General features: G+C 47.6%; 5 protein-coding genes across 6 annotated transcripts; 1 reads left to right on the top strand and 4 right to left on the bottom strand.

Annotated features, from left to right (window-relative positions):
• Positions 1–1,075: 1,075 nt before the first annotated feature.
• On the top strand, positions 1,076–1,729 carry LOC6598380. The gene is made up of 2 exons (XM_002023369.2): positions 1,076–1,142; positions 1,217–1,729. Exons 1-2 carry the CDS (start codon positions 1,134–1,136, stop codon positions 1,727–1,729), a joined length of 522 nt encoding a protein of 173 aa, XP_002023405.1. The 5' UTR covers positions 1,076–1,133.
• A 101-nt stretch (positions 1,730–1,830) lies between these two features.
• LOC6598382 (open rectifier potassium channel protein 1) lies at positions 1,831–14,114 on the bottom strand. 2 transcript variants are annotated; one of them, XM_002023371.2, is made up of 7 exons: positions 14,084–14,114; positions 10,276–10,437; positions 6,841–7,142; positions 6,522–6,773; positions 6,342–6,445; positions 6,017–6,164; positions 1,831–4,581 (listed from the first exon to the last, which is right to left on the bottom strand). In XM_002023371.2, the coding sequence occupies exons 2-7, from the start codon at positions 10,415–10,417 to the stop codon at positions 2,464–2,466; spliced, it is 3,066 nt and encodes a 1,021-aa protein (XP_002023407.2). In that variant the 5' UTR covers positions 10,418–10,437; positions 14,084–14,114; the 3' UTR covers positions 1,831–2,463. The 2 variants fall into 2 exon arrangements, with proteins under 2 accessions (XP_002023407.2, XP_026846148.1); XM_026990347.1 differs by lacking the exon at positions 6,017–6,164 and adding an exon at positions 4,717–4,798.
• A 4,704-nt stretch (positions 14,115–18,818) lies between these two features.
• LOC6598383 (putative ATP-dependent RNA helicase DHX57) lies at positions 18,819–23,645 on the bottom strand. The gene is made up of 6 exons (XM_026990346.1): positions 23,176–23,645; positions 22,320–23,101; positions 20,959–22,245; positions 19,929–20,890; positions 19,657–19,858; positions 18,819–19,580 (listed from the first exon to the last, which is right to left on the bottom strand). The coding sequence occupies exons 1-6, from the start codon at positions 23,244–23,246 to the stop codon at positions 19,015–19,017; spliced, it is 3,870 nt and encodes a 1,289-aa protein (XP_026846147.1). The 5' UTR covers positions 23,247–23,645; the 3' UTR covers positions 18,819–19,014.
• Positions 23,646–23,883: 238 nt separating this feature from the next.
• LOC6598239 lies at positions 23,884–24,896 on the bottom strand. The gene is made up of 4 exons (XM_002023373.2): positions 24,777–24,896; positions 24,401–24,706; positions 24,166–24,341; positions 23,884–24,080 (listed from the first exon to the last, which is right to left on the bottom strand). Exons 1-4 carry the CDS (start codon positions 24,894–24,896, stop codon positions 24,017–24,019), a joined length of 666 nt encoding a protein of 221 aa, XP_002023409.2. The 3' UTR covers positions 23,884–24,016.
• A 770-nt stretch (positions 24,897–25,666) lies between these two features.
• On the bottom strand, positions 25,667–26,425 carry LOC6598240. Its single transcript, XM_002023374.2, has 2 exons — positions 26,327–26,425; positions 25,667–26,252 (listed from the first exon to the last, which is right to left on the bottom strand). The coding sequence occupies exons 1-2, from the start codon at positions 26,333–26,335 to the stop codon at positions 25,698–25,700; spliced, it is 564 nt and encodes a 187-aa protein (XP_002023410.1). The 5' UTR covers positions 26,336–26,425; the 3' UTR covers positions 25,667–25,697.
• Between the last annotated feature and the right edge of the window lie 667 nt (positions 26,426–27,092).

Here is a 27,092-nt window from a genome sequence, read left to right as displayed (position 1 = left end):
GGCAGGGCTGTCATGCATTAAATATGTACATAAATACATATATGTACATACATATAGAGAAAATTTGAATTTGGAGTACTTCTAGTTTATTACGGAATACAAAAAAACGTAATTGTGCGAAGATGACTACCAGAGCATTGGTATTGAATTACAGTATTACAAATAAATGTGCATTGTATGCCTTGTATGTCCATACATTGTACATATATTGTATGCGTATGCCCTGTTTCTTGTTACACATTGGGCACTTGTGATAGAAGCGTATGGCGGTTTTGATGCATTGGCGACAAAAAACGTGTGTCAAAAATGGCTCGGCACTTGTAGGCCCCATCCGAAGGCTCGTTTTCGTCGTTGCGCTTGCGCATCGGACTCGAAGGGTCATGGCTATTGGAGCTAGCAGAACTAGTATTGGCTAATATTGGAAAAGCAGAACAATTAGTCTCTTGAATGAGGTTAAGATTTCGTAGACATACTGGGGGCTGTTTCAACTTCCTCCTGGGAATTATCTACCCCGATGATGGCGAATGGCACGGAAACATTCGAGCTAGATTGGGAAGTATTGTTGCTCACAGTATTTTGAAAGTTCTCCATGTCGGAATATTCCAAGAAGTTTTTTAATAACTGAAGATAAACGTGTCTAATTCTGAACAACCTCTTTGTGCATGCGTGGTAATGCCCTCACAATCCACAACTCAACCTGCTAATGGCACAGTTTTTAGTTTTCTCTTTCTATTGACAAACGGGATAAAATGGTTGAAGCAGGCGCGAAAGCGCACACACATGCATATGTAAACGCGCAGCTTTGGCATGCATACATATGCAAACACAAATATATGGCGAATGGCAGAGTAGGACAGAAAATCAGCAAAGGAAAACGCAAGAAAACAGCAGTACGCACTTGTATTCTCCGCCGAGAGGATGCCATCCCGCTCGCACTCGCACTCACAGGCCAGACAACAGCTGTATCCTCTTCGAAGCACAACACCTATTGTCTCCCTCTTACACATACCTACATTCTCGTGTGGCGCCAAATAGCCCATCAGAAACCACGAAAACGGCTGGCAAGAAGTAGTTGATCTGCGATTGAGTAGAAATTTGGCAGCAACAGCGACTGCGCGTTGGAGAATTCAGAGATGGAGTTTGTAAGTAGATCAAATCAATGCGAAACAGTTAATATAAATATTCGTGTCCATTTGTATTTGGAACTTCTCGGCAGATATCTGAGACTAAGGCTAAGATACGCCTCGCCACTCTCCTTAAATGGCACGAGCGCGTGGAGGAACAGAAGCAGAAGCCAAAAAAGCAAGAAAAGGGGTTTATTAGCCGCCAAATGGAATATTATGCCTGGAAGCATCGTGCTTACATTGAAAGCTTGTCGATTTCGCAGGAGAATCAAGACCACGGTAAAATTACACGCTATATGAAGTCGCAGGATAATCAGTTACCGTGGAAAATGAAGAAATCGAAGGACGATGCTATTAAACGCTGGGTGATTTCGCAGGAGAAATACGTCCCGCTGAGGTCGAATGAGATGCCCAGCTATGTGACACTCGACAAATCCCAAAGTGAAGATGAGGCACAGGAAAGTCATTCGGAAACTTCGTCCTTTGGAGACTATATCAACATATCTTCGAAGAGCTGTGTCCGCAAGCTGAGTGACCTCAAGTTGGGTGACTTCAAGTTTGGTGACCTCAAGTTGGGTGGCGATCAGCGTTATTTTTCTCAATAAAGGCTTTGGATAAACAAAAATTAAAACGCTCTTGTAAGGCGCTGCGCTGCTGACATATGATCGACAATGTAGCCAAGGGACTGGAAGCGGGCTTGTTTTGTTTTGGTTAAACTAATGCAGGAGTTTATTATTAATATATTGTGGCAGGCATCGGTAGTGTCTGTAAGTTGGTGCCTGCTAAGGAATATCCCATCCCCATTTCCAGTTGTGGGATAGCATATATAAGTGCATTGATTCCCATGTTCTTTTTTGCACAAAATTGATATACATCCATTTTTGTCTTATGCTGGTATATGACAATGTTTAATATATGCACGAGTATGGAATAGTAATAGTAAATTTGGAATGTGCCAAGTTTTTCATCTCTCGGCATAAACTTGCCGTGAAACTAAATCTACCTATCTATTGGATCGTTTGCAAAGTTCCTTTCGAATACGCTGATGTTTCGTTTGTTCATGTAAGCCCCTTCTTAGCATTATGCATACACAGAGTATATATTGTAGAGGATAAGTATAAATATAAATATAGGATAACAAACAAAAAAATAAGAGAGAATAGTACAGAGAGTACATAATATTAGGATAACAGATCGTACATCTCTTTGGGAGGGGCCTCTTTGGGGCCCCTACATATAGTATAACATAATCATAACAACTAAGGATTATTCCTTATCGACAGACAGGTGGATAAACGATCACTTTCATTGACATTGGTATGGATAAGCACACCGGCACCTACTTCTCTCCCCCAGGGCCCGAGCCCGCTCCAGGTCCCGCGGTGGGCATGCTGCTCTTACGCTGCGCCTGCGATATCTGCACGATTCTCGACAGCGGTGAGTGGGTGCTGCTGGTGCTGGGCCTTGTCCCCGCCGGCAGGGGCAGCAGTCGTGTGGCTGAGGCCTCGTCCGCCGCAGTGGTACCGGTAGCTCCTCCTCCTGGGGGCGAGGTGGGCGACAGTTCACGGGCCAGCGGCGAGGGACGCAGCGAGAGGCGGCGCTGCAGTGCGGACTGCGAGGGGCTGGTGCCCGTGCCCGTTGCCTGCTCGATCAGGCTGGCGCCGGGTGGCGGCGCTTGACCGGGCGGTATCTGCAGTGCCGTGGGCCGGACACTGAAGCGGCGTCGGAACTTGCCCGTGCTCGAGGCCAAGGCTGCAGTCGTTGAGGCTGCCCCTTGATTCTGAATCGGATTCTGACCGCTTGCCCGCTCCGTGTAGCTTGGTGGTGGCTCCAGAATCGGTCGGCTTGTGCCACTCGGCGACATGGTGCCCACGATGGTGGAGCGACGGGCATACAGACGATTGGCGGCGGCCGCCTGCAGTGAGCGGGTCTGGTCGCCGGCAAAGAGAGAGAGTATGGGCGGCAGCTGGGGTGGATCGAGGCCAGCATTGCCCATCTTGCGTTGCTTCCGGCTGCCCAGCCTGTTGCCGCCGCCGGCCGTTGATGCTGCCGCAGCCGCCTGCTGCTGCTCGTCCAGCACGGCGTGGGTGTGCACCACCTCGAGGGCTCGTATGAGATCCGCTATGGTGGTCTGCTCCAGCACGTTCATATCCTTCTCGGAGGTCACCGAGAAGATGCTTGAGCGTCGCGGCGCCGCCATCGAAGCCATCGATGAGGACGAGGCCGTGGCCGTGGCCGGGAAGAGGCTGCCCCGTCGGGCCGCCACTGCTGCCATTGCCGCAGATCCCGAGCCGCTGGTGGCCATGCTGCCGCGTCGCATCTGCATCTGGGCCAGGGCCGCCGCCGCTGCTGTGGGTGGATACATGCTGCCCCGGCGGCCGGCAATGGCGGGATTCTGGGTGTAGATGCTCTCGCGGCGCCGCTTGCCAGCAGCCGGCGGCCGACGCTGGTACGCTCCACTAGCTCCTGCTCCGGCTGGGAGGGAGGCCTGCTCCGTGTCGTCCAGATGGAAGCCCAGGTTGGTCAGGCCGCCGCCGGAGGCGAGGCTGCCATTTGAATCGAAGGGTGGCGGCGGACCGCGACCGTTGCGCAGATACGACTGGCTGGAGGCGGCGGTGACCGTGTTGTTGTAGTAGTCGAGTGGAGAGCGGGGCGGCAGTGCGGTGGCCCCCTCCGGCACCGAGACAACGGACAGCTTCCGCTCCAGATCCTGGGAGTGGCGCTTTCGCTGGAAGGGAAACAGCCGACGTAGGCCATCCGGCATCGAGAACTTCTTGACGCGCCCGGCAATGGGGGTCGAGGTGTTGCCCGCCTTCTTGAGCTGCTCCTCCAGGGCATCCGGCTCCAGGTGGACCATGGAGGTGGCTCCGCCGTTGGCGGCATGGCCCTTGTAGCGATTGTTGAAGGCCTCCTGAATCTGCTGGTTGTCCCCGCTCCAGGTCCACTCGTTGTGCAAGGCCCGCAGCGGACGCTCGCTCTTCCAGTGCGGCGGATCGATGTTGAAGTCGGAACAGGCGCGGGCCCGCTGGCGACGGGGTGGCGGGGCCGAGAACTCATTCACCGTCGAGAAGGACCATTCGCTGGCCAGGATCTGTGAGTCAGAGAAGCCATGGTAGCCCCCATAGAGCGCCGGGTCCTCCGATTCCGCTGCCGGCGGCGGCTTCACAGTCGCCAGAGCACTGACCACCTTTGCCAGCAGATCCGTCGTCTGGCGATATGCCTCCGCCGTCTCGAATGTCTTCTCCCGATCCAGCTTGCTCAGCTCCGTGTCGGAGCTGGCGTGAATCATTAGTCCCGAAGCCGCTGCCGCATCCTGGGCTGCGGCCAAATCGGCGCACACGGAGAAGGCTCGCTTGCGGCTCGGTATCGGTGCTGGTTCCACACGGTACATGCTCAGATCCGGACAGGAAGCGGAGCGCGGCATGGTATATGCAAAATCGATGTCCGTGTAGACAGGCTGTCGATGGTGGTTATTGGACATGTAAAGAGATTGGACTGGATTAGTGTTTGGTTTGGTCTTCGGTTCCGTCTGGATCTGGGATCTGGGCTAGCACTGGGCTCGTTTCGTGATGTTTTCCTCATATTTACTTACGCCTGACCCTCCACCTCCTCTTCTCCTTCTGGATCTTACTAATCTTATTATTCGGCTTCTCTCTATTTCCCTTTCGACAAAACTAGAACAGAGAACATCAACATCTTTAGGGATTATCTAAGCCAATTTAACGAGTATTCGTATTCGCCGCTTAGTAAAAAACATCAAGAGTTCATTCCCAAAGTATCAGACGGCACTACAAAGATTAGACATTCGAGGGGCATGGGCCCCCCCATGGGGCATTGCTTAACCTAAGATTACTCCTTGTATAATTTATTTTTATTTGTTTGAGTTAGGTTTGCCATGGGTTAGTGCCAGATTTCGGGCCATAAAGCCATAAAGATACATGTACAATTTCCAGCAGTCATAAGGACCCAAATGGAGACCAAAAAAAGTCCAAATAAAATGGATCTCCACATTGAAAGACTTGAACTTATAAAACTTAAGCCCTATTATGGCTGTTAAATTTGATTATTACATAGCTGGAAAAAAAAAACCAATGCATTCGCAAGGGAAATAAACAGAAGAGGCTTTTGCGACCAACGATTCCCAAGCCTATTTCAGGGAAACCTGAGGCAATATTTCAGTTTAGTCAATTTAAGAATGCTATCTACGGAAATGTCTTCTAAAAAAAATTCATTTTAAGCCCTCTCTAACGCGGGACAAAGTTTTTACCGTTGCCCGAGATTGGCTAATTTATTGTAACTTTTTAAGAGAGATTTTGTGGAAGAACTTTTATCATAAATTATCTTTTTTTTATGGGTGATAGTAAAAAAGAAAACATGGTATTAGAACTACCGAAAAATAAGGAACAAAAATTAGATTTTTCCTTAAAATTACTATATGGAAACGTGTTTTAATTGATCTTGGATTTGTTGTTTCGGTAGAAATCCCCGAACATATGTACGGTATATTGGATCGGAAATATGTATGTAGACCCAAAAGAATCAGTAGATTTTTTATAATATCAATGGATCTAATACCTCCCAATGGAATCGATGCGAATATCTTCTGAGCTGGAGCTTATTTTAGAACCTTTTTATGGTATGGTGCTTATGATTATTCGTCAGGCATTGATTGATGATTGATTGATTGAGTTTGTACCGATTTTAGTAGAGTTCTTAGATATTTCTTATCATTAAGGTCAGAATTAGTTAGTCGCCCCAGTGATTAGTTGGCTTAAACTATGATTTGCTGTTGCATTAAACTCCCTATTAGCGTATACGAGTACATAGATATGCAGTGCTAGCCCATATATGATTGATTGATTGATCTGCTGGCGGGTATCTGCAATGTATACCTTCACTTTGAGGATATAGAGCTCGTTGAGCATGCGCCTGAGGTAGCCAACATCCTTGGTGACGCCCGTCCAGATGCGGTTCTGCGTGGCCTTCAGATTGGAGGACAGCTGCTGCTCCAGATGCGCCAGCTTCTGGCTCTGCAGACCTCTGTTTATTGTGATGATTGAATGGGATGCAGATGTAGATTGTAGATTGAAGATTGTAGATGGGGTGTCACCAGATATTAAGAGATAAAGATAGATAATACGTTAGGGCATGCAGACGACAAATAACGACGCAACGAAAGGCATGCTATGTGCGGGTATTCCTGCTCCTGCGACTTACCGCGTGATGAATGTCATGATCATGACCAGATATCCCAGCGAGAAGATAAACCAAATGATGACAAAGATCTGATAGACCACAAACCAGCCGCCAAACTCACGCGGCTAAATCGCGGTGCAAAATCAAAGAGAATCGCATTTGAGGTTGTTAACCGATTTCCAAGAAAAACAAAACACTCACCTGATTGGGCCCAAATGTGGGCACGTAGTCGCCAAATCCAATGGTTGTGGTCGTCACATAGCTGTAGTACAGCGAGATGGAGTAGGGCCAGTTCTCGAAGTATGTGAACACCCACGAGGGCAGCAGCAGGAACAGGGCTATGCCCGGCACCAAAGCGATCACCACGGTGGTAATGAGCCCCAGTTGCGGCGGCACATAGTGCATGTCCGTGCTCATCTTGTACTTCTTGTACCTTCGATAGATGGCCTCGAACTGAGAAAAGATGGAAGATGTGACGACCGGATCGATGGATGGGGATCAACAAATCGAAATCACTCACCGTTCGCCCAAAGTACTCGCCCAGGCCGGCAAAGAGTATGCCATTGACCGGTATACCGATCACCGAGTACACAATCATGATCATACGACCCGCAAATGTGGTCGGCGATATGTTGCCGTAGCCCACCGTCGAGCAGACGGTGAAGGCAAAGAAGAAGGCATGGTAGAAGGTCCACGTGAAGGGGATCTCGTGCTCATCCTTCGCGATATCCGTCACCGGCTTGCCGCAGTACTCCGTTATCCGTTCGAGTATCTCGTTCTGTGTGCTCACATTCTTATCCGAGAGCTCTTCCACCAGATATGCTGCAACAAAGACCATACAAGACTCAATCAAGCGTGAAATCAAATCAAATTTAATTAGTTATACGATCCGAACAGATCCGATCCGATCCGATCCGGAAGTAAATGTGCGGGTGGATCGCTCTATTGCTCTATCGCTCAGAGCTCAGAGCTCAGCCGCTCTTCCGCCTTCCGCCGGGAACAATAGGCATAAAAAGAGGCCGAAATCCAAATTGATTCCGATGTCAACGTGTGATGGGGTTGCTGTGGCCGCTTAACGCTTAACGCCTAACCCTGGCCCCCAAAACGTGGGACGTGGTCGGTGGTCGGTGGATCGTCAGCGTGCGACATTTTACACTATACCCCGTGGAGACTCACAAAATTGTAATTCTGGCGGAGGGGGGCATGATGTCACCAGTGCGAGTGCCCTGCTCTTTGGTTGATTGAAATGCGCTCGCTGTCTGTGACCCGGACAACCCCCAAGAGCCCTGGGGGAGGGTCATGAGTGTGCGATCCGTGCCGAGCATTGAGAGATCAACAATCTGATCTTGTGCTACGTTCTCTTGTGGCACATAATGTTTGGATACGATAAATGGGAGCCATCGATAGAATAATCGATTTAATGATCCCATATCACTGGGATCACTGGGATCACTGGGAAAATTCCCGAAAGATCATCGAGGGTCGCTTACACTCGATTGAATGATTGAAACTGATGGGTGGTTGATTCTTGAACTTGTGATCCCTCAAATCAATCGATTAAGCGACGCGATCCATTCATCGATCTTGTGATACCTTAATCAATGACTAGAGATTTCTCGTGATCGGCTGGTGATCCCTGGATCGGGATCGCTTTGGCCAATGGTTCAACACACTCTCGCGGCGCTCAGGTCATGGGGCATCTGTCGGCTGTTTGTCCAAGTGTACCACGGCTGCAATCATTCAATAAACGACCGTCCGGTAATCTTTTAACGAATTGCATAATTCAATAAATGCGTCCGGGGACGCAGTCGAAAATGCAGAAAACAACAAAGGGATTTTTGTAGTGGAGATCTGGCGATGGGACACGACAGCCACTCCCGGGCTGTCATTCTGTGAAGCTCTGCTCTGATCCAATCTGATGATCACAACGGGACGCAATTGGGGGCAATTCAGATATTAACAGCAAGTGCATTATATATCCGCCATATAGTCTGGTGCTGGTGCACAAGCTGCCATACAATTTAATCGGCTTTTGTAAGTAGTCCCCCCTCTTCCCAGTCCCAGGCGCGCTGGATCTTGATTGCTGGCAATTTGTTCATAGAAGTCGATCATTATCTTGATTTCTCGCTCTTGCCTCAGAGAAGTCCTCGCCGTTGCCGTTGCCTTGTGCCTTGTGCCTTTGCTCCGACTCGAGGGCGTTTGAATCTGATTATCGCAGCAGTGCAGTGATTGCACACACAGCCCGGAAAAAAGTTTGCGCCAAACAAATTGATAAATTAATTTAATTAACGCTTGCACCCTGAAGCAGTCTCTGGAATTTCGAATATTAAGTCCAGAGTGCAATCACCATCATGCCGTTTCGAGGTCGAGGTCGATGGAGAGTGAAGAAGATCGAAAGATCTAATGCCACAGCAGTGCCATTCACTCTGCTGCTGTGTGTCCGTTCGCTTATGGGAAATTTGTAGGGGACTCCGTCCAGGGAGTGCCTCGCTCTTATCCTCGCTCTTATCGGGCCTATCGCCATCCCATGTATTCCTCTCGAGCCGACACTTGAAAGTCATAGAGACACCACAGTCGCATGGTCGTGTAGTCACAGTCATAGTCTTAACGATCGTGCGATTCAAGTGTTTATTTTTCCAGTCATTCAGGTGATTAAGGCTAACTTTGTGGCCAGTGGCCCAGCGGCTTTGGGTCTACTTATGTACGTGTGATAAAAAAAAGCCATGTCCAATGCGTTGGATACCTTTGCGGATTAGTTGGGGATTTTTTTGAGAAGCCAGCAGATACGTATCGTATCAGGGAAAAAGGAAACCCTTGACAGTTCGTTACACTCCATCGAGCGAGCGAACGAGCGAGCGACCTACACTTTATGGCCGAATCGAGACCGTGCATCAGGTATCCGCAATCCGATCCGATTCGATTCGATCCACAGACACGTCTTGGGTCGATGGTTACTAATTAGAGCGTTTATGGGTTATTTATTTGCATAATTAGCACGTTTTATGGGCCGTTTAAATTCGGATTTATTGCAATTGAAGAGACGTACAAATACAAATATAAATAAAAATAAAAATACAGAAGTAAATACATCCCCGAGACGAGATCGCGGCTTGATTTAGCGTCTAGATATAACCATCCGCCGAATAGTCTCATGTATCCAACAATACCACTCACTACTCACTCGCAGGGAGTGTGTATCTGTGTAGAGGTCGCATTATTGCCCCAGACTTGTGGAGTCATAAAGCTCACACTTTCCTACCAGCATTTACGCACGTTTTGGCACACAGAAATCAGACCGAATTCAAACGATTGTGCCTTACTATGCAAAAGCACGCCGCACCGGCCGAGGGGCACTGCCGCATATTGCGCGAAACGTACCAATGCATATACATACATATGTATATATGGACATATCTTATCTACATGCTCTACATATCCATATCAATTTATCCATTTACATATATCCTTTCCAATAAATTATCTTTTGATATAATTCTCAAGAAAATTCGCATATTTTCAGCTCGTGATTTAATCTGGAGATACTATTCTTGGTTTACTTATGTCAAAGTCTTAATAAAGCTACAAATCTGTCAGAAAATCGATTGTCTCGCTCTACTCGTTCTTCTAAAACAACACACACGTGGTGTACATGACTGGAATTCAGCTGAAGGTTTTGTTGTTGTTTTTTTTTGTTGTGGTTGGAGTGCAAATGGAAATGGAAAATGCCTTCCCACCGCTGATCAAGGAGACACGTCCTATTGTACCATGTACATGTGTTGGCACAAGGGAAATGTAGATCAACCTCTAGAGTCTAGACCGTGCGTGTGTGTGGGCAGACTTCGTGGCAGACTATTTATCACATATATACATATGCGCTTCTTTGCTGTCGATCGATCACGAGGCTTATGGCTAATGTCTGTGGCGTATGTCTAGGGTACTCTTATTGATCTCTCACCATGGATCTCCTGGCGCTCTTCGGCGGCCTCAGTCCGCGCCACCTTCTCCTCACCGTGCTCGATGTGATAGTAGATGGCAGCGCCGAGCATCAGATACGAAATGTAGAAGATCAGCAGGAGTATCCATCGATTGGGCGACATGTCGTCGTCGCTCTATCCGTCTGCAATGTAGAAAATGGGAACCACTGCGATGATGTATGCTCTATAATCTACTATGATGATGTGTTGTCCAGGTTAGGGAGTGGAAATAGAAGGGGTGTTCCTTCTTGTTCTTGTCGTTATTTACGGTTGTATCTCGCTACTAATCGAAGCCTGATTGCGATTGCTCCCAAGTGCTTTTGGCCAGTTGTTGTCTCTCTACATGCACGATTATATATTATACGTATTCTGACGATTGCAGATACGAGACCCATACGCTACTCGAAAACTAACAGATCTTATGAGTTCCCTGTGTCCCACTTAAGAACACATCACCAAAAACACATTGCCTTCTTGGAGCATATCTCTTGTTCGCATTCCATGATCCGTCTTAAGGGCAGATCTTTGAAGCATTTAGGATAAGGATATCTCCGTTTCGTAGCAGCCGCATTACTGGACAAAAAAAAAGCACGCGCTGCCCATCGGTTGACAAGCGATCGGGGGCATGCTCCCTGTCTTCCATCGTCTGGGAGATACGTCATCGGTCTTCTGGCTTTTACACCTATTGACACTTCTAATCATATCGCCAGGCAGCCAGGCAGGCAGGCGGACGAGCAAGGTACTATTACTGCTAATTTCCACAATTTCTCGCATTGCAAAGTAGTCCGCTCCAACGATTAGCAACACAGTCCCATCCACAGAGACATCTTCGCCTCCCCCAACATCTTGGAGCTCCGTTATCTATATTTATATATATATATATAGGGCGGTCTGGGGAGGTTGCTGCTGCAGCTCTTGTGGGTGTCGCAATTAGCGCATGTGAATGCAAAATAACAATAGTTGACAGGCCCGAACGATCGAAAAGAAACAACCAAGAGATCGGTACGGATCCTCAGGTGTCAAGCTTTAGTCATTCTCTCGACAGAATAATGTGTAGTGTGTTTTGGTGGTCTGGTGCTCGTGTCTCGACAGTTCTTACAATAGTATCATAAAGATAATAAACCTCGGGGCTGGCATGTTCGGCCCTAATGAGATCTAATGTTGGGGTAGTTCCGTGTGTGCTGTGGACTTTAGGCCGCGCAAGGAATCCCCCTTCCCATGCGTGCTGCTTTCTAGGGAAGAACTGACTAATCTCTTCTTCAGGCGTACAAACAGCACATTCGCGGATGGAATGACGTTTACACGCTGCCTGAATGTCCCATAAGTGAACGGATACATTCGTTTCGTAGGACACAGACGGAGACGAGGGATTTCAATTTTGTTTTCAATCCAGAACAGATAGGATTCTTGAAATTTCTGTCAGCGAAGGTGAATGTGAATGCTCTGAATGGAACTGTTTGAGAGGTATAGTATGGGTGTTCTATCGCCAAGAACTTCCCATTACACGCTTGATTACATTCGCATTCGAGAAATGGGAATTGTTAATGTCAAGGGGGGGATCGCTGATAAGCGAGCATTCGATTCTGCAACAGTTTTAGTTATCGTTCTTAATGTATAATTTCTATTAAATTATCTGTGAAATAATGAAATAGGTTTTCCTCTTCTGTTGTTAAAAACAACCCGTTTATTCAAGCGTTGTGACGCCAGTTCAATGGAAGTTTTTTTTTTTTTTTTTTTGCATTTATTGCACGAGTATTTCCTCTATTTTATGTATTTATTTATTCCGAGTAAACATTTCGATGACGATGTGACTTTGTGGGCTTGCCCGCGAACCCAAAAATTCTTTGGAATGGAAATTTCTGGCCAGAGTGCGATAGACTCCTCCTGGATATTCGTGGCTTTTTGCAGATCCAGAAGAAGACTGGTGAATCGCGAATGGTTTTGCACTCACCCACGCCCTGGTGGTTCCATCAATAAAATGAACCCATAAACCATAAAATGGACCCAATCTTTATCGGAGCCGATCCCACAGCCGAGCCGAAGGGCAATAAACACTCGATGATCATGTAAATGAATTTAATCAATATTTGACGTCAAGTGAAGACAACGGCAGACAACAGAACATTTAATATGATAATAAAATTGTTTACTAATTGATAACCCACAGAGATGCCATTTTACGAGCGGCAGCGCTAAGGATAGCGTGTGGCACGATCCACTGATCCTCTCCGCAGTCTGCTCTGCTGCTGATCTCAGACCCTGCCACGTATACGTGCAGAAAGCGAGTATCCAGCGTGTATGTGGAGCACAAAATTAATAAATATAAAAATATTTACATATATCTCGGACGCTAAATAGTCGTACAATCAATAGTAAATAGCAGCAACTGCAAAATGAACACGTTTAGTAAATAATCAGAACAAAAGTCGGCTGTCGTCAGGCGTCAGGCGTCGAGCTATCGAGCTATCGAGCAGCCCCCCGTGTGCAGCCCCGTTGCGACTCTGAGACACTCCCCATCTCTCAAGAAAGGAAGAAGAATCGCATGCATTGTGCCCTGAGGGGTTGAATGAAATTTCCAAGGAATCTCTCCAGCCCCCAACAGCGGCCGCCCTATTAGTGCTAATGATGACATTGTTTTACAACTAGTACTATATATGTAGGTATACTATTTGTGCGCCGCGGTAAGAGATGATTAATTGAGTTTCGATCTATCAGTGTCTCCTGTCTCGTCTCTTCCTCTGCGGCTGATAAGGCTACGTCAGAGCCAAGAACATTACATGACAATTAAAAAATGTTGGCGACACCACACACTATATCGGATATTAATTGGGTGAAACCCGGATAGACTCAGCCATTCAGATGGATCCCCAGATATCCGTGTTCTTCTGCCATTGGACTAGGAAGTGCGAGGATCCAAGAAGGGCTACCGGCTACTGGCTACTGGCTATTGGCTATTGGCTATGGATTCATCTGTTGTTTACTCTCCGACTAAATAGGACTGATTGAATGAATCCCCCATTCAGTTTCAGAGCCAGAGTCTGGCCTTTTAAATGCCTTAAGCATTTTTTTGGCCAAATGATGGATGAAGTTTTCGGGGCGCCTAAGACGCCTTGATCGCCCGCTCAATCGGTTGATCGATAACGGTTACCGTTGCTCCTCCTCCTTCTGCTCTTTCCGTTCCGCTTTTCAGTTTCAGCTGTTTCAGATCGTCGGTTGAACAAACACTTTTGCGTATTAAACAATTTTCGTTAATTAAATGCATTCAGCGGATCGTTCATTCATGGAACAGACTGAATCTTGCCCAATGGAAGAGGGATCGAATCGGCTCGGATTATATAGACAGTCTGTCTGAACTAGAGCGCACCTGCATCGAGAGATCGCTGAGATTGGGACCTAAACTTGGGTCTCGTTCCCTCTGGTGTAATCGTTTCCGCCTTGTCTGGACGGATCCCGGCAATCGCAATATTTGTCCGCGATTTCGATCGCTGTCCCACTCAGATAAGGTCCGGGACACCGGTGAGACGAAAACACACACACATGAGTATTACTGGACATCAGCATTATCGATCAGCGATAATGTCTGCACTTCTCTGAACTCTTTCATTGTTGTTGTTTGCCCATCATTCACATCATTCTTTTGATAGCTCTCTCCTGTACTCATTATTTTGTCACTATTGCCAATTTCCAACACCTTCGATTCCACTTCCTTAACCTTGGAGGCCCACTGTCGTGGACCAGGACACACATACACATACACATGTGCATACATGTACTCGAACGTATACCCACCACTCAGGAATGTATGTATGTGTGCTCGAAACAGACAAAAAAAAAGAACCACAACACTTTTTGTTCTCTCTCTCTCTGCTTTACCGTTACTTAGGCGTTCACCGTTTGTTTTTTCTTTGCAATATCTTGCGGGATCCTGTTCTTGTGCTTTGCTTTGCTCGGTCTCTTTGTGCTCCTTCCGCGAGTGGAAATCGCGACACACACTGGACGACCGACACACACACACACACACACGTAGCAGCGGGAGAAGTACCGCAAAAACAAAAAACAACAAAATTCCAGAAAAAAAATGCGGGAGCGAGCGATCGCGAGCAGGACCGTTACCGTTAAGCGGCGCACGCTGAATTGAAGCGCTGCAGGCTATGGGTTGACACTTTTTGTTAACGGTGACGGTGACTGACGGTGACGGTGACGTCGATTTGATTTAAATGAAAATTCTGCCCAGCTCACGTCTGTTCCGCAGCAGTCACTGCCACTGCCACTGCCACTGTCGCTGTCGCAGCGCTGCTGCTGCGCTGTCCGGGTGCGGCACCGGCAGCGCTCTGATTTCGGCAACTGTTTCAGCACGGGCCCCGATCTTCCAAGCTCAGTTTTCTCAGAGGAGATTTCACTCGGCGCACGGGATGGCTTTGCTCTTGGCTGCGCGGATGAGATCGATCGGTACGGTACGGTACGGCTGAGGAGACCGATACAGCCCCAGACCCCAGACCCGATTGTCGTTACGACACGATACGCGTTACGTCCATCATATGAATGTCGACGCGTAGTCAGTATTCCCAAATCAGAATCCAAATCGGAGAGAGAGCCGAGCCGCACTTGAAAATCAAAAGTAGAGCAGAACGAATCGCACAGAACACACGGCCGCAGAACGAGCACGAAAATCGCAACGAAAGCGAACACGATTATTTTTCCACCTCCTTTAACTGCCGAATCGCACTCGGGGAATGTGCCTTCGTGTGGTGTGTGTCTGTGTGTGTGTTGGTTTTTGCTCGGGCGATCTCTAATCCGGCGCTTCACTCACATTCGAGCAAAAGACAAGCCGAAAATCACTCAAGACGTCGACGCTTCCGTTGTCTTCGCGGCGGCTCTTCTTTTGCGTGTTTGTGTCTGTGCGAATCCGATTTGTATACAGGGCGGGGAAGAAGGAGGGCTTCTTATTACCGTGCCTTCTCCCCTCTGGCGATCGCTCCACATCCCAGCCCTGCCCCGCCCCGCCCCGCCCCGCCACGCGGGTACCAACTAAAACTAAATCAACTTTAAATGCCGATCGACAAAAGGCAACTACGAAAATCGTTAGCACAGTTCCAGCCCACTCTTCACCCGCACCGCAGCTCGCCCATGTGTCAACAGGGGACACCGAATAGGGGAGGGGGGGCAGCACAGTGGGACAAATTGTATATCTTGTGATGAGATTTTTTAATGAACATTTATTTTAACCCTGAAAGGCCAACACTGGGATGTACATATGTACATTTATTTATATTTGTAATTTAAAAATTAATACTTACATACATATATCTACAGGGATCCATAGCTCTTTTTGGGATACATTCCTTTCACAGTTCTCAAATTCTATATTTCGAAAATTGACACAAGAATTAACTTGTTTCTTTGTAACTCTATCTTAAGTTATTGATAGCTTTCATTAAAAAGTTTTTGGATTTTAAGAGCATCATAAATACATACGTTAATATTGAGGTGTTTTTTATCTAACAGCTTAATAAATATCAAAATAATTTAGAAACATACATATTATGTAATAATGCTGGTTTAATATTTTAAAAATTTAAGTAGATTTTTTCTACTGTATAAATAGACAAATAGATCTTGAAAGAGTACCAAAAAGCTAATAATGATAACATTATGTGAAATAATATTTGTAAATAAAATGTAAATAAATATAAAAGCAACTTTCGGAAAACCATGGTTGTGTACGTCAAACAGAGCGTCCTCTGTAGGCATTATACGATTAGGCACGATCATGGCTCTTGTTTACATTTGGATCCACTGTAGGCTATGCTCTTTTCTTTTGTCGTTTCCGTACACCGTTCGTCACCGGGGGCAGAACCAGCAGCGACATACACATGTACATATGTACATACATACCATAGACCCGACCCACCAAAAACCCCACCTAAAGAGTAAAAACGAAAACAACACAAAAATCCCATCGTACGTAAATGTTTTGTCTACGGATTTTAGTGCTTTACGACGGGGCACTACCCGGGCGCAAACTTTAAACGTCAACGGCAGTCCCAGCCCCAGCCACCAGACACGACCGCCCCCTGGGATGGCACCCGAGCTATACCTTGATCTTGGGTGGCTTTCACGGGCCTGATCCTGCGAATGGGTGGCGCCAATGTCAGCGTTGTCAGGGGTAGAATTCACTGTCAATGCCAATGTAAATAGAAGAAGGCGAAGGGCTTATTGTGGCGACAGGCTCAAGGTCGGAGTAACTGTAAATGGACATGGGGATAGAAGATAGAGGATAGAGGGGGACATATGTACATACCATACATACATACGTGTTAAACGTAGACCGAACCAATGATACATTACTTTGAGTTATCGCTGTTTGCCTACTTTTTTTTCGCCTTTCCCTTATGCCAATCATCATTCATCGTTTTCCCTGCTCTCCTCCTCTCATCTATCTATTGATTTCGTCTCCACTGATTATAACTGCGACGACGGCGACTGAGCAAAGAAAGCTCGTGCGAAGACGTACGAAGAGGAGAGAGGTGAGAGGAGAACCGATAGCTTAGGAGGGCAGGCATCAGGCATTCAGTGCAAGGTTTCCATACAACGAGGTGAGCAATTCCTGCTCTCCTCCTTTCTACATTGCCACCTCCCACCATCTTCTTGGTGCCAGATTCAACACGGGAGAGCAATCTCTCTGGGCATGCCTCACCTTGAGCTAATGCATCGTCAGGCATCGGCTACGACAACGCGATGACAATGATAATTAGTGCTGATAACGGGGAGGTGCTCTCGTAGGAATTGGATAAGCGAAGCTTCGGTTGCCGGCGACAGTCAGCGAAAAGAGAGCAAGAGAGAGAGAGAGCCGCGACAGTAGAGCGACAGGAGATTTTCACCTCAGTGGGGCCTCTGGTATTTGGCTCGAATGGATAAGCCAATACCCTGTCTACGATCTCAAAAATGTTTCTCAAAAATTATGGACGCACTGTTTTTCGTTTAAAAATTGTGTGGAATAAAATGACGCCTTTTAAAACTAACAAATCTTATAGAAAATTGATTAAATATAGCTCTGAAAATAGTTGTCACATAGTACTATTGTTACGTTTTTAAAGCTCTTATTTCCGGTTTAGGAAATGGAGAATTAATTGACTTTATATCAAAGAAATATACATAGGCTCTGTTCTAGGCTAAGACTGACTATTTCCGGTGGATTCTGTAGACTATTGAAATATCTGCTCAAAAACATAATACCTCCTTGTAAAGGGTATGTGTATGCATGTACTGGCATGGCATGTTTAAACCATTTGTGACACCCCCTTTGACTCTTCCACAGCCATCAAATCAGAGCGAGCAAATAACTAAACGAGGTGCTAAAAGATCATCATTTGTACTTGGTCGGCGAGGCCTTAAATTGAAAAGACAAGCTACGGAAAGTGCGAAATATCGATCCAGAACCAGATCGGCCAAGAGAGCGACAGAGAGTTGGCATGAGAGGACTGGTGCCCAAGGCCCCAGCCACACACACACATGCTCGTATTTAAATTGGGCAACTGATTCATTGGGCGGCATTACCCAAAACGTTGATAAGTATCGCGGTTTATTAATTACTAGTCAAGTACATATGCTATTTGGCTTTGATGTATCGACACATCGCAAGTGTCCGCCTGTAAATCCGAGTGTATTTAAATAAATTCAAATGAATTGTAATTGATGGGAGACCACCAAAAACCAGATACCAGATACCACACCTGATACCAGGCAGGCCTTCCACTCGGTCCTGCCCCCTTGGCATTTCTTGGATGTCACCGATCGGTCACATGAACCGATGCAACTAGACCTCGCAAGTGATCGATTTTTGAGCTGATTTCTGCCCCAAACTGTTGACAAATCTAAAGATCAATCAAATCGTAGATCGATCGATAGCAGCCTGAACATTTGATGAATTATGTGTACAGGTGGACGCCGGGCCCAAATACTAGTATTACAAATCTGAATATGCCAATATACGTGGAAAACATAATCGAAACGGCATGTGTTTCGTATATAGAAAAAGCGGCAGACTTAAGGCTGGGCAAACCCACCACAATGTTTTAGCTTCAAAGGGTAGGGGATTAACTTTGAACTTTAAATATTATGTTGTGGCACCACGGTATTCAGTGAATCCCCCCAGCATGGCATCTCCCTGCTTGTCACAAATAGATGGATCAATGGACTACCATTCGAACTTAAATTTTTTCCACAAATCATCCTTATCTTTGGACTTATAGCCATTAATCCTTTTTATTTAAATCCCCCACAGGTGGTCGAAGGGAATTCGGTTGTGAAATGGAACTATTTTTGTCCAGGAACCATTTCTACGTGTTTATGGGGTCGGAAACGCTTCCTTCTATGCGTCAAACACATACCCAGTTTCCTCACAAATGTTGAGCATAGGATATAAAAATAATGCTGTTTCCAAGCCGTTTTTTCTTCATCAATGTATATTCCAATCTGTCAAGGACACCGCCCCATTTGAATAAGAGTTATATCCACAAATGAGTCTTTGTATAGCCAACGGATTCGGTGTTTCATTATTGCTCTTTGTTGCTCGATTGAACACAGATCTTCAGATCAGTATCAGTATAAATATCGGGGCGGGGGGTATATAGCATCTATAACATACAATTTACAAACAATTTGGTTAATATTGGCATATGGGTCGTAATCGTATCATGGTATTTGGAAGACACAGAGTCTCAGCTATTTTTGCTTAGCAGATGAACAATATTGGCGATCATTCGGCAACCGTTCTTGTGGTGCAGTAGATTAAGGCACGGATCCCGGATTTTTTCCTCGAGCAACTTGATCAACTCTGAGCGCAAGCACTGCACCATTTCGGCCGTTTCGTGATCGTGTGCCTTCAGTATGATCCAGCCGGTTTCAAGCAGAAACAGAAAGTCGCCGTCGTGCAGCTCCACCTTGAAATCGCTGCCCGCGAACAGGACGAGGGCAATGAGGGGCAGCATCGAACAGTCGCGTATGTAAATGGCGCTGGTGCGCACCTTCTCCTGGTACACCAGGAAGGGTGACTGAAACGTGGCCACCTGCGAGTTGACCGACGATGGATGGATCTTCACATAGCCATCACCACGCGTCTTGAATCGCAGATCATGATGTCCCTGCTCACGTGGCACTGCCCCGCCAGCCGTCTGCACATACACACGCTCCGGCGTCATGATCTTGACAATATTAGGATAGAGGGCGGCGCAAAGGAGCGACGTGAGCAGCCGGTTATTGTCCCCATTGTGGTTCTGGTCCGCACCTGTTTCGGGTATACAAATGATACGGTTATATGGATGGTTCAGGGATGCACACAGATCATTGTATATGTGGGTTACCAGTGAGCTGTAGGATGTTGTCGCTGGCATTCTTGCGCCTGCGCGGCACATCGATGGGCACAAAGCCAATCGAGACGAGCAGCTCCAGGTACTGATACTTTAGGTCGGCTATCGTCTCCAGCGTGTTGAGGGACAGAAAATGCTCGCTGGCATAGTTCCGGCTGGCCGCATAGTTGCCACGCCTTGCCACTTCAAGCCATTTCTGTGGGGGAACAAAAAAAGGAATGAGTAATGGCCGGGAGGATCCATCTGGGTAATGGATGATGACTCACCCGGTAGGCCTGCAGCACAGTGAGATGGTCGCTGTTGCCCAGCGCAAATAGGCGCTTGCACTTGTCCGCCTCCACCCGCTTGTTCAGCGGACTGACAAAGGGCGACTTATTGCTCAGGCAGGCGGCAATGGTGAGCACACTGTCCAGGCACTGAAAGATGGCGCCGTACAGCATCAGCTTGCCGATGCGCACGTCCACCGGCAGGGCGGCCAGATGGTGCCCCAGCGGTGTGAGCTGATCGTCAGCATCCAGGGCACCCACATCTCGAAGGCGCGTCAGTGCACCCAACACACTGTCCTCGCTAGGTGCCTCGAGCGTCTCGAGAAGGACGGAGAGCGTATTGCGCGACGCGAACGTCTCGAGTGTCTTGATGCGCAGCACAATCTGCTCGAGCGGCACTCGCTGTATCTCCGGCACCGGCTGGCCCAGGATGTGCTGATGAAAGCGATGACTCGTATACAAGTGTATGCAGACGCCGGGCATGACGCGGCCGGCGCGACCTTTGCGCTGCTTGGCATTAGCGCGCGAGACCCAGACCAGGTCGAGGGACTCCATGTTCCGATTCGAGTCGAAGCACTTCTCTTTCATCAGGCCGCAGTCCACCACAAAGACGCAGTCGTCGATGGTTACCGAGGTTTCGGCTATGTTGGTGCTTAGCACGATTTTCCGCTTGCCGGCTGGCGCTCGCTTGAACACCAGCGCCTGATCCTCGCCGGACAGGGCCGAGTGAAGCGGCACCAGCACAAATTTGCCCGCACGTGGCGAGAAGAGCGAATGATCGAGGAGGGCGTCGTGCACCGTCTGGATCTCATGCATTCCGGGCAGAAAGATAAGAATGGTGCCCGTCCGCGGCCACTCATGGGCGCCCTCCACAATGTACTTCAGCACGGATTCGATTAGTTCCGGATTGATGGTCATGGGCTCCATCAAGTAGATGCTCTTGCAGGTGGTCTTGCTGTACTCTAAAAAAATCAGGAATGAGCCGGAATTTGCAGGAGATCCGAATAGATCTAAGTAGATTTGTACTTACCCGCGTATCGACTGTATGTCTCAGCCAAAGTTAGTTTCTCGTCCTTGATTTTCTTGCCGGGGGGCGGGCCGGCTGCCTGGACATCGGCGTATTCGAGCTCTCGCTGCAGGACATCCTGCTCCGACTTTTTCAGCTTGCGGCAGAACTTGGTGTCGTACTCCATAACAAAGTCGCTCAGCTCGAGGATGTCCTCGAGGAAGAGTTGCTGCACGGGAAACGTCCGGCCGGGTATATCGAGCACGGGTGCCCCTCCGAAGTAGTTTGAGAAGAGGCTCGCATTGAGAGTCGCGGACATAAGGATGACCTTGAGATCCTTGCGCTCACGCAGTATGTTCTTTAGGATGAGTAACAGGAAGTCCGACTCCTCGGACCTCTCGTGCACCTCGTCGACAATCACATGGGAGACGCCGGCCAGCATTGGGTCGGAGGAGAGGCGCCGCAGCAGGATCCCAGTGGTGCAGAAGCTGAGTCGCGTGCTCTGCGAGACCTTGTTCTCCAGCCGGATCTGGTAGCCCACCAGCTGACCAATACGGTCCAGCCGCTCGGCAGCCACGCGCTCCGCCACACCGATGGCCGAGAGGCGGCGCGGCTGCGTGCAGATGATCTCCACATGGGGCAGGGTCTCCTTGGGCTGCAGCTGAAGCGCCCGGAAGAACCAATTGTCGAGAATGAACTGCGGCACCTGTGTGCTCTTGCCGCAGCCCGTCTCGCCAGATATCACCACAACGGGCGAGCTCTCGATGAGGGCCAGAATCCTCTCGATCTCGGCAAAGGCCGGCAGCTGTCGCCGACCCTCGATCACCTTCTGGTAGCGCTCGTCCTTCCGCCGCTCTACGAACTGCTGCAGCAGGCGTCGATTCTCTCGGGCCTGTGCCTCTGTATTTCGCTGGTACGCTCCCTCATTACGGGACGTCTGTCCGCGGGCATAGTGCGAGGGCTTCACCGTCTGGTCGCCCACTCCATTGTCCATCGCCTCGCCCGTCTCCGGCTCGTTGTAGAAGAGTGAACGCTTGGGCGAGGGAAACCGGGCCGTGTCCAGCCTGCCGGCCAGATCTTCGCTGGACTGCAACAGATCACAGATGCTGTACACACAGGGTATGCCGTCGCGGCAGATCTCCCTCGCCTCGCGGTACAGGTGGCGCGCATAGCGTAGCCTCAGCTCGTGCGGTATGTCGTGGCAGGTGGTCTTCAAGTAGATGAACGGCGCCTCGTACGGATAGTGACTGCCGGGCGGAAAGCGCACCTCCACATGGAACCACAGCTCGTTATCGTTCTCATCCAGATTCTCTGTGAAGCAAACAAAAGCCTTTTAGATCTGTGGGAAACAAAAATATGCGCACGATAAGCGGTAATCCCCTCACCTTTCTTTGGTGTGGAAGGAAGAACGGGCTGGGCCGGCACATGGGCAAAGCGACACTTGGGACCGTATTTACATGTGCCATCGCGTTCGAAGTTGCGACACCGCTGCGGGGCCTTCTTCTTCTTGTCGAGGGCTGCCTGTGCAGAGGCGGCTGCTGCTGCGGCGGCAGCCTCACGAGCCTTTCGCACCTCCGATGGGCTGTGGGCCAGTAGGTGGTCGATCTTGAACTTCAGATTCCAGACCCGATTGCTCTCGCGCTCTTCATACGCCCGATCGTAAATGGACTCAAGGGCTTCCTTCTCATCGGAGCGCATGTCTAGCAGCTCTGCCTCGCTGGGTGGCTCGAGGTTCAGATTTTCCTGTTCGGGGACGCGCATATATCGCTTGTAGAGCAGCAGGAGGGCCGCTTCCGTGTCGTTGTTACAGTGCTCGTAGGCCTCGAGGCAGTGGGCGGGATGGAAGCCATAGCACTCAAGCTTAAGCAGGGCATAGCGGCGAATGCGATCCTCGTCGTTGCTGTCGCCTCTGGTGGAACTAACGCCCTGGACACTTTGCACCATCAGTGTGCCCCGGTCCTGCCAGTAGGCATGCTTGACACCGTGGCCGCCTCTCCCCCGGTCCTTGTACTTGCTGATGTCCTCCAGCTTAAAGTCCGGCCCATGTATGGTCCGCAAAGTGTCCATGGTCATCTGCTTGGCCTCATCGCTCAGCCGTACGACGTGCAGCTCTGTTTTTCGTGATTTGTTGTCAGCCACCGTCCTGGGGGGAGCAACGGGCACGTTGCTTTGCGGTAAATGAAAAGAAGAACGCGCTCATGATTTCGTCCACGTTAATGGTCGGCTGACTGAAGTACTTACGTGGTGCGGACGTCGCTGGGAGCCCGCATGAAGCAGAAGTCTTCCATGTGCTGCCTTGAGGATTCGTCCATGGTCGCTCTCAAATCACAAATATCAAATAATATCAAAATTTCACAACTAAATGATAATAAATTACATATCTAGGGTCATCTGATACGGATACGGATACGGTCGCTGTCGGTTGTTTCCCGGAATCCGGAATTTAAATATTATTTACAATTTACACGGGGTGAGGGTTGGATGTCACCGCGAAAAAATGTGAGGAATGAGAGGAAAAAAAGGGTATGGACATCAGGCAAAACGGTGCAGAACATGCAACGAATGGCAAGGTAAAATCCACCCCTTCCGCCTAATATACCTTGAGACGAAATCGGCTTTTTGTCTTCAACGTTCATTGTCCTCTCACGCGAGCAGAGGGGGCAGGTTCTTGGACACCTTGAAGTCTTGACTGCTTTTGCCTGTTGCCCATACCCTTTTTATAACGCATTGAAAATTACGACTCAGGGATGGGGTGTTAAATAGGGCTCGAGCAAAGGCAATTTCACAAAAACGTGAAACTATCTGGCAGCCCATCAGCTGTTTTTTTCAGCCCGGCGCCGCGCTGCCACTTATTTGGGAACAGGTGTATGTTTGTTTTTGTTTTTGTGCAAAATTTCACATATAAACGAAATTACGCGCCCCCTGCCGCAAATTGCTGGCACGGAAATGTGATGGAAATATGTATTTTTTATTTGTTTAGGAAAATGGTTGATTAAATGAAAGTTTTAAAACATAATGAAACATATGTAAGCATGTAAGACAGTTTGCAGTGGTGTTCTTTAAATTAATTGGTAGTATTCTACTAATCTAATTGGCGGCCTTCGTTGCAATAGCTTAAGTCAACTTTAACTTCGTTCGCGAGTTCGCTGCATGAGAAGAGATGTATAAAGTATTACCATATATGTATATGTATGTACCATATATGCATGTATGCGAATTGTGTATGCTTACAAGGCTTCGAGCGCGATCAGTTCGAGTACACTGATTTGCTCCAGCAAGGCCTTATGATTGGCATCCTGCTCCTTGCGTTTCGAGCGTAGTATTTCGTTCAATTCTTCTGACTTTCTTTTCATTTCACACAGTTTAATAGAATCTTCTTGTATGAGCTTCTTAAGATCTTCATAGCTCTGAAAACATGCACCGAGGTGAAATAACGATGCGAGAATGCAGGTGCACAGTTACATACCATCGATGTGAACTCATCATAGGTAACATTACCGTCCCGCTCCTCGGTGACATGTATGGCCTGTTGGCAGTGATCAGCATAGGCCAGGCTCAGTTGTTGCTTTATTTTCACCAGATCGCTCAGTTGACTGCTCAGGGTAGTCTCCTTCGCAGTCAGTTCATCCAAGTTGGGAAGCAGCTCTATCGAATTCTCCCCAGCGATTGGCAGACTCATACTGCAGATGGCTTCAGCCTTCTGATCAGTTAGCAGCTTCTGGTTTTCTTGCAGCTCATTAAGTTCGTTCTCCAAAGAAGTATTCTCGGCGCGCTGGAAGTCATTCATATGAGCCAAGCCAACCTTCGAACAAATATTTTGTAAAATGATGGCTGCCGCTTACCGTTTGGAGCAGCATCTCCACCAAATATGCCTGGATCGTTGAGACGGGATCGCAAGCAACTTCTTTGGAGTCCTGCTGATTTCCATTAAGGGCGCACGCATTATCATTATCACTGTGCATATTATTATTATTTTTCAATGCGCAAATAGTGAATATATATTACAAAAAAACTCGCGGCCTAAACTTTGACTGCAATCGCTAGGTGTGGGAAAAAATCGATAGTGCCATCGAAAGTATCGATGGTTGAAAAATTTGCCGACCATCAATTGTTTCGGTTCACCATCGATAGAATCGAGCGGGAAATTTGAACATTGATATTGTACATATTTCATAAATCACATTGATGCATTTAGTATATTAAGTCAGGGGAGGAGCTCAGAAGGAATAGAGAGATTTTTTCAGTTAATCAAATATGTTATGTATATACATTTACATATGCATGTTTCTATGCGTTGGTGCGGCGCAAACCATTAAAAATGGTTCTTATTGTATTTATTTTCTAGTCAAGTTGAATTTTTAGTCAAGTTGTTAATTGAACCGAAGTTTAAAATATGCCGATAGTACTATCGATACTATTGGTGGTTTCCACCATCGATAGTGGAAACTATTGCTATTGCCACAGTAGCCATTTTTATTTATCCAAAATGGCCGCCAATGTGGTTTTTTCCGATGTTTTTTTTTAAATCCAAGATTGAGATAAATGGAAACAGGATTAAGTCTAGAATGTATATTTATATTATTATTGTATTCCACTAGACTATAAACATCTTTTGAATTGAGATTGAATAAAATGTCAATGACATTGCTTTTCCATCTCTACTACACTGGCTATATTATGTATTCGGCGAAACAAAACAGTTTTAATGTTAGCTTATTGGTACAGACTTTATTGAAATTGAACAGGTCTCTTTAGCTTATCCACTAGCCATACATACTGTGAGTGCATGTGCCTTTGTACTGATTATTAGGAGTTTCCTCGGGCTGTTCGCCACCCAACTTGAGGTCACCAAACTTGAAGTCACCCAACTTGAGGTCACTCAGCTTGCGGACACAGTTCTTCGAAGATATGTTGATATAGTCTCCAAAGGACGAAGTTTCCGAATGACTTTCCTGTGCCTCATCTTCACTTTGGGATTTGTCGAGTGTCACATAGCTGGGCATCTCATTCGACCTCAGCGGGACGTATTTCTCCTGCGAAATCACCCAGCGTTTAATAGCATCGTCCTTCGATTTCTTCCTTTCCCACGGTAACTGATTATCCTGCGACTTCATATAGCGTGTAATTTTACCGTGGTCTTGATTCTCCTGCGAAATCGACAAGCTTTCAATGTAAGCACGATGCTTCCAGGCATAATATTCCATTTGGCGGCTAATAAACCCCTTTTCTTGCTTTTTTGGCTTCTGCTTCTGTTCCTCCACGCGCTCGTGCCATTTAAGGAGAGTGGCGAGGCGTATCTTAGCCTTAGTCTCAGAAATCTGCCGAGAAGTTCCAAATACAAATGGACACGCATATTTATATTAACTGTTTCGCATTGATTTGATCTACTTACAAACTCCATCTCTGAATTCTCCAACGCGCAGTCGCTCTTGCTGCCAAATTTCTACTCAATCGCAGATCAACTACTTCTTGCCAGCCGTTTTCGTGGTTTCTGATGGGCTATTTTGCGCCACACGAGAATGTAGGTATGTGTAAGAGGGAGACAATAGGTGTTGTGCTTCGAAGAGGATACAGCTGTTGTCTGGCATGTGAGTGCGAGTGCGAGCGGGATGGCATCCTCTCGGCGGAGAATACAAGTGCGTATTGCTGTTTTCTTGCGTTTTCCTTTGCTGATTTTCTGTCCTACTCTGCCATTCGCCATATATTTGTGTTTGCATATGTATGCATGCCAAAGCTGCGCGTTTGCATATGCATGTGTGTGCGCTTTCGCGCCTGCTTCAACCATTTTATCCCGTTTGTTAATAGAAAGAGAAAACTAAAAACTGTGCCATTAGCAGGTTGAGTTGTGGATTGTGAGGGCATTACCACGCATGCACAAAGAGGTTGTTCAGAATTAGACACGTTTGTCTTCAGTTATTAGATAATTCCCAGGAGGAAGTTGAAACAGCCCCCAGTATGTCTACGAAATCTTAACCTCATTCAAGAGACTAATTGTTCTGCTTTTCCAATATTAGCCAATATTAGTTCTGCTAGCTCCAATAGCCATGACCCTTCGAGTCCGATGCGCAAGCGCAACGACAAAAAGGAGCATTCGGAAGGGGCCTACAAGTGCCCAGTTTGTCTGGAAATCGTACGCCACCGGGAGCCATTGTTGGCAA

Source organism: Drosophila persimilis, unplaced genomic scaffold (assembly GCF_003286085.1).
Source record: "Drosophila persimilis strain 14011-0111.01,24,50 unplaced genomic scaffold, DperRS2 tig00000579-arrow-pilon, whole genome shotgun sequence".
Classification (NCBI taxonomy): domain Eukaryota; kingdom Metazoa; phylum Arthropoda; class Insecta; order Diptera; family Drosophilidae; genus Drosophila; species Drosophila persimilis.
The sequence above is the reverse complement of the archived record's forward strand: the minus strand, read 5'-3'. Positions and strand labels throughout refer to the sequence as shown.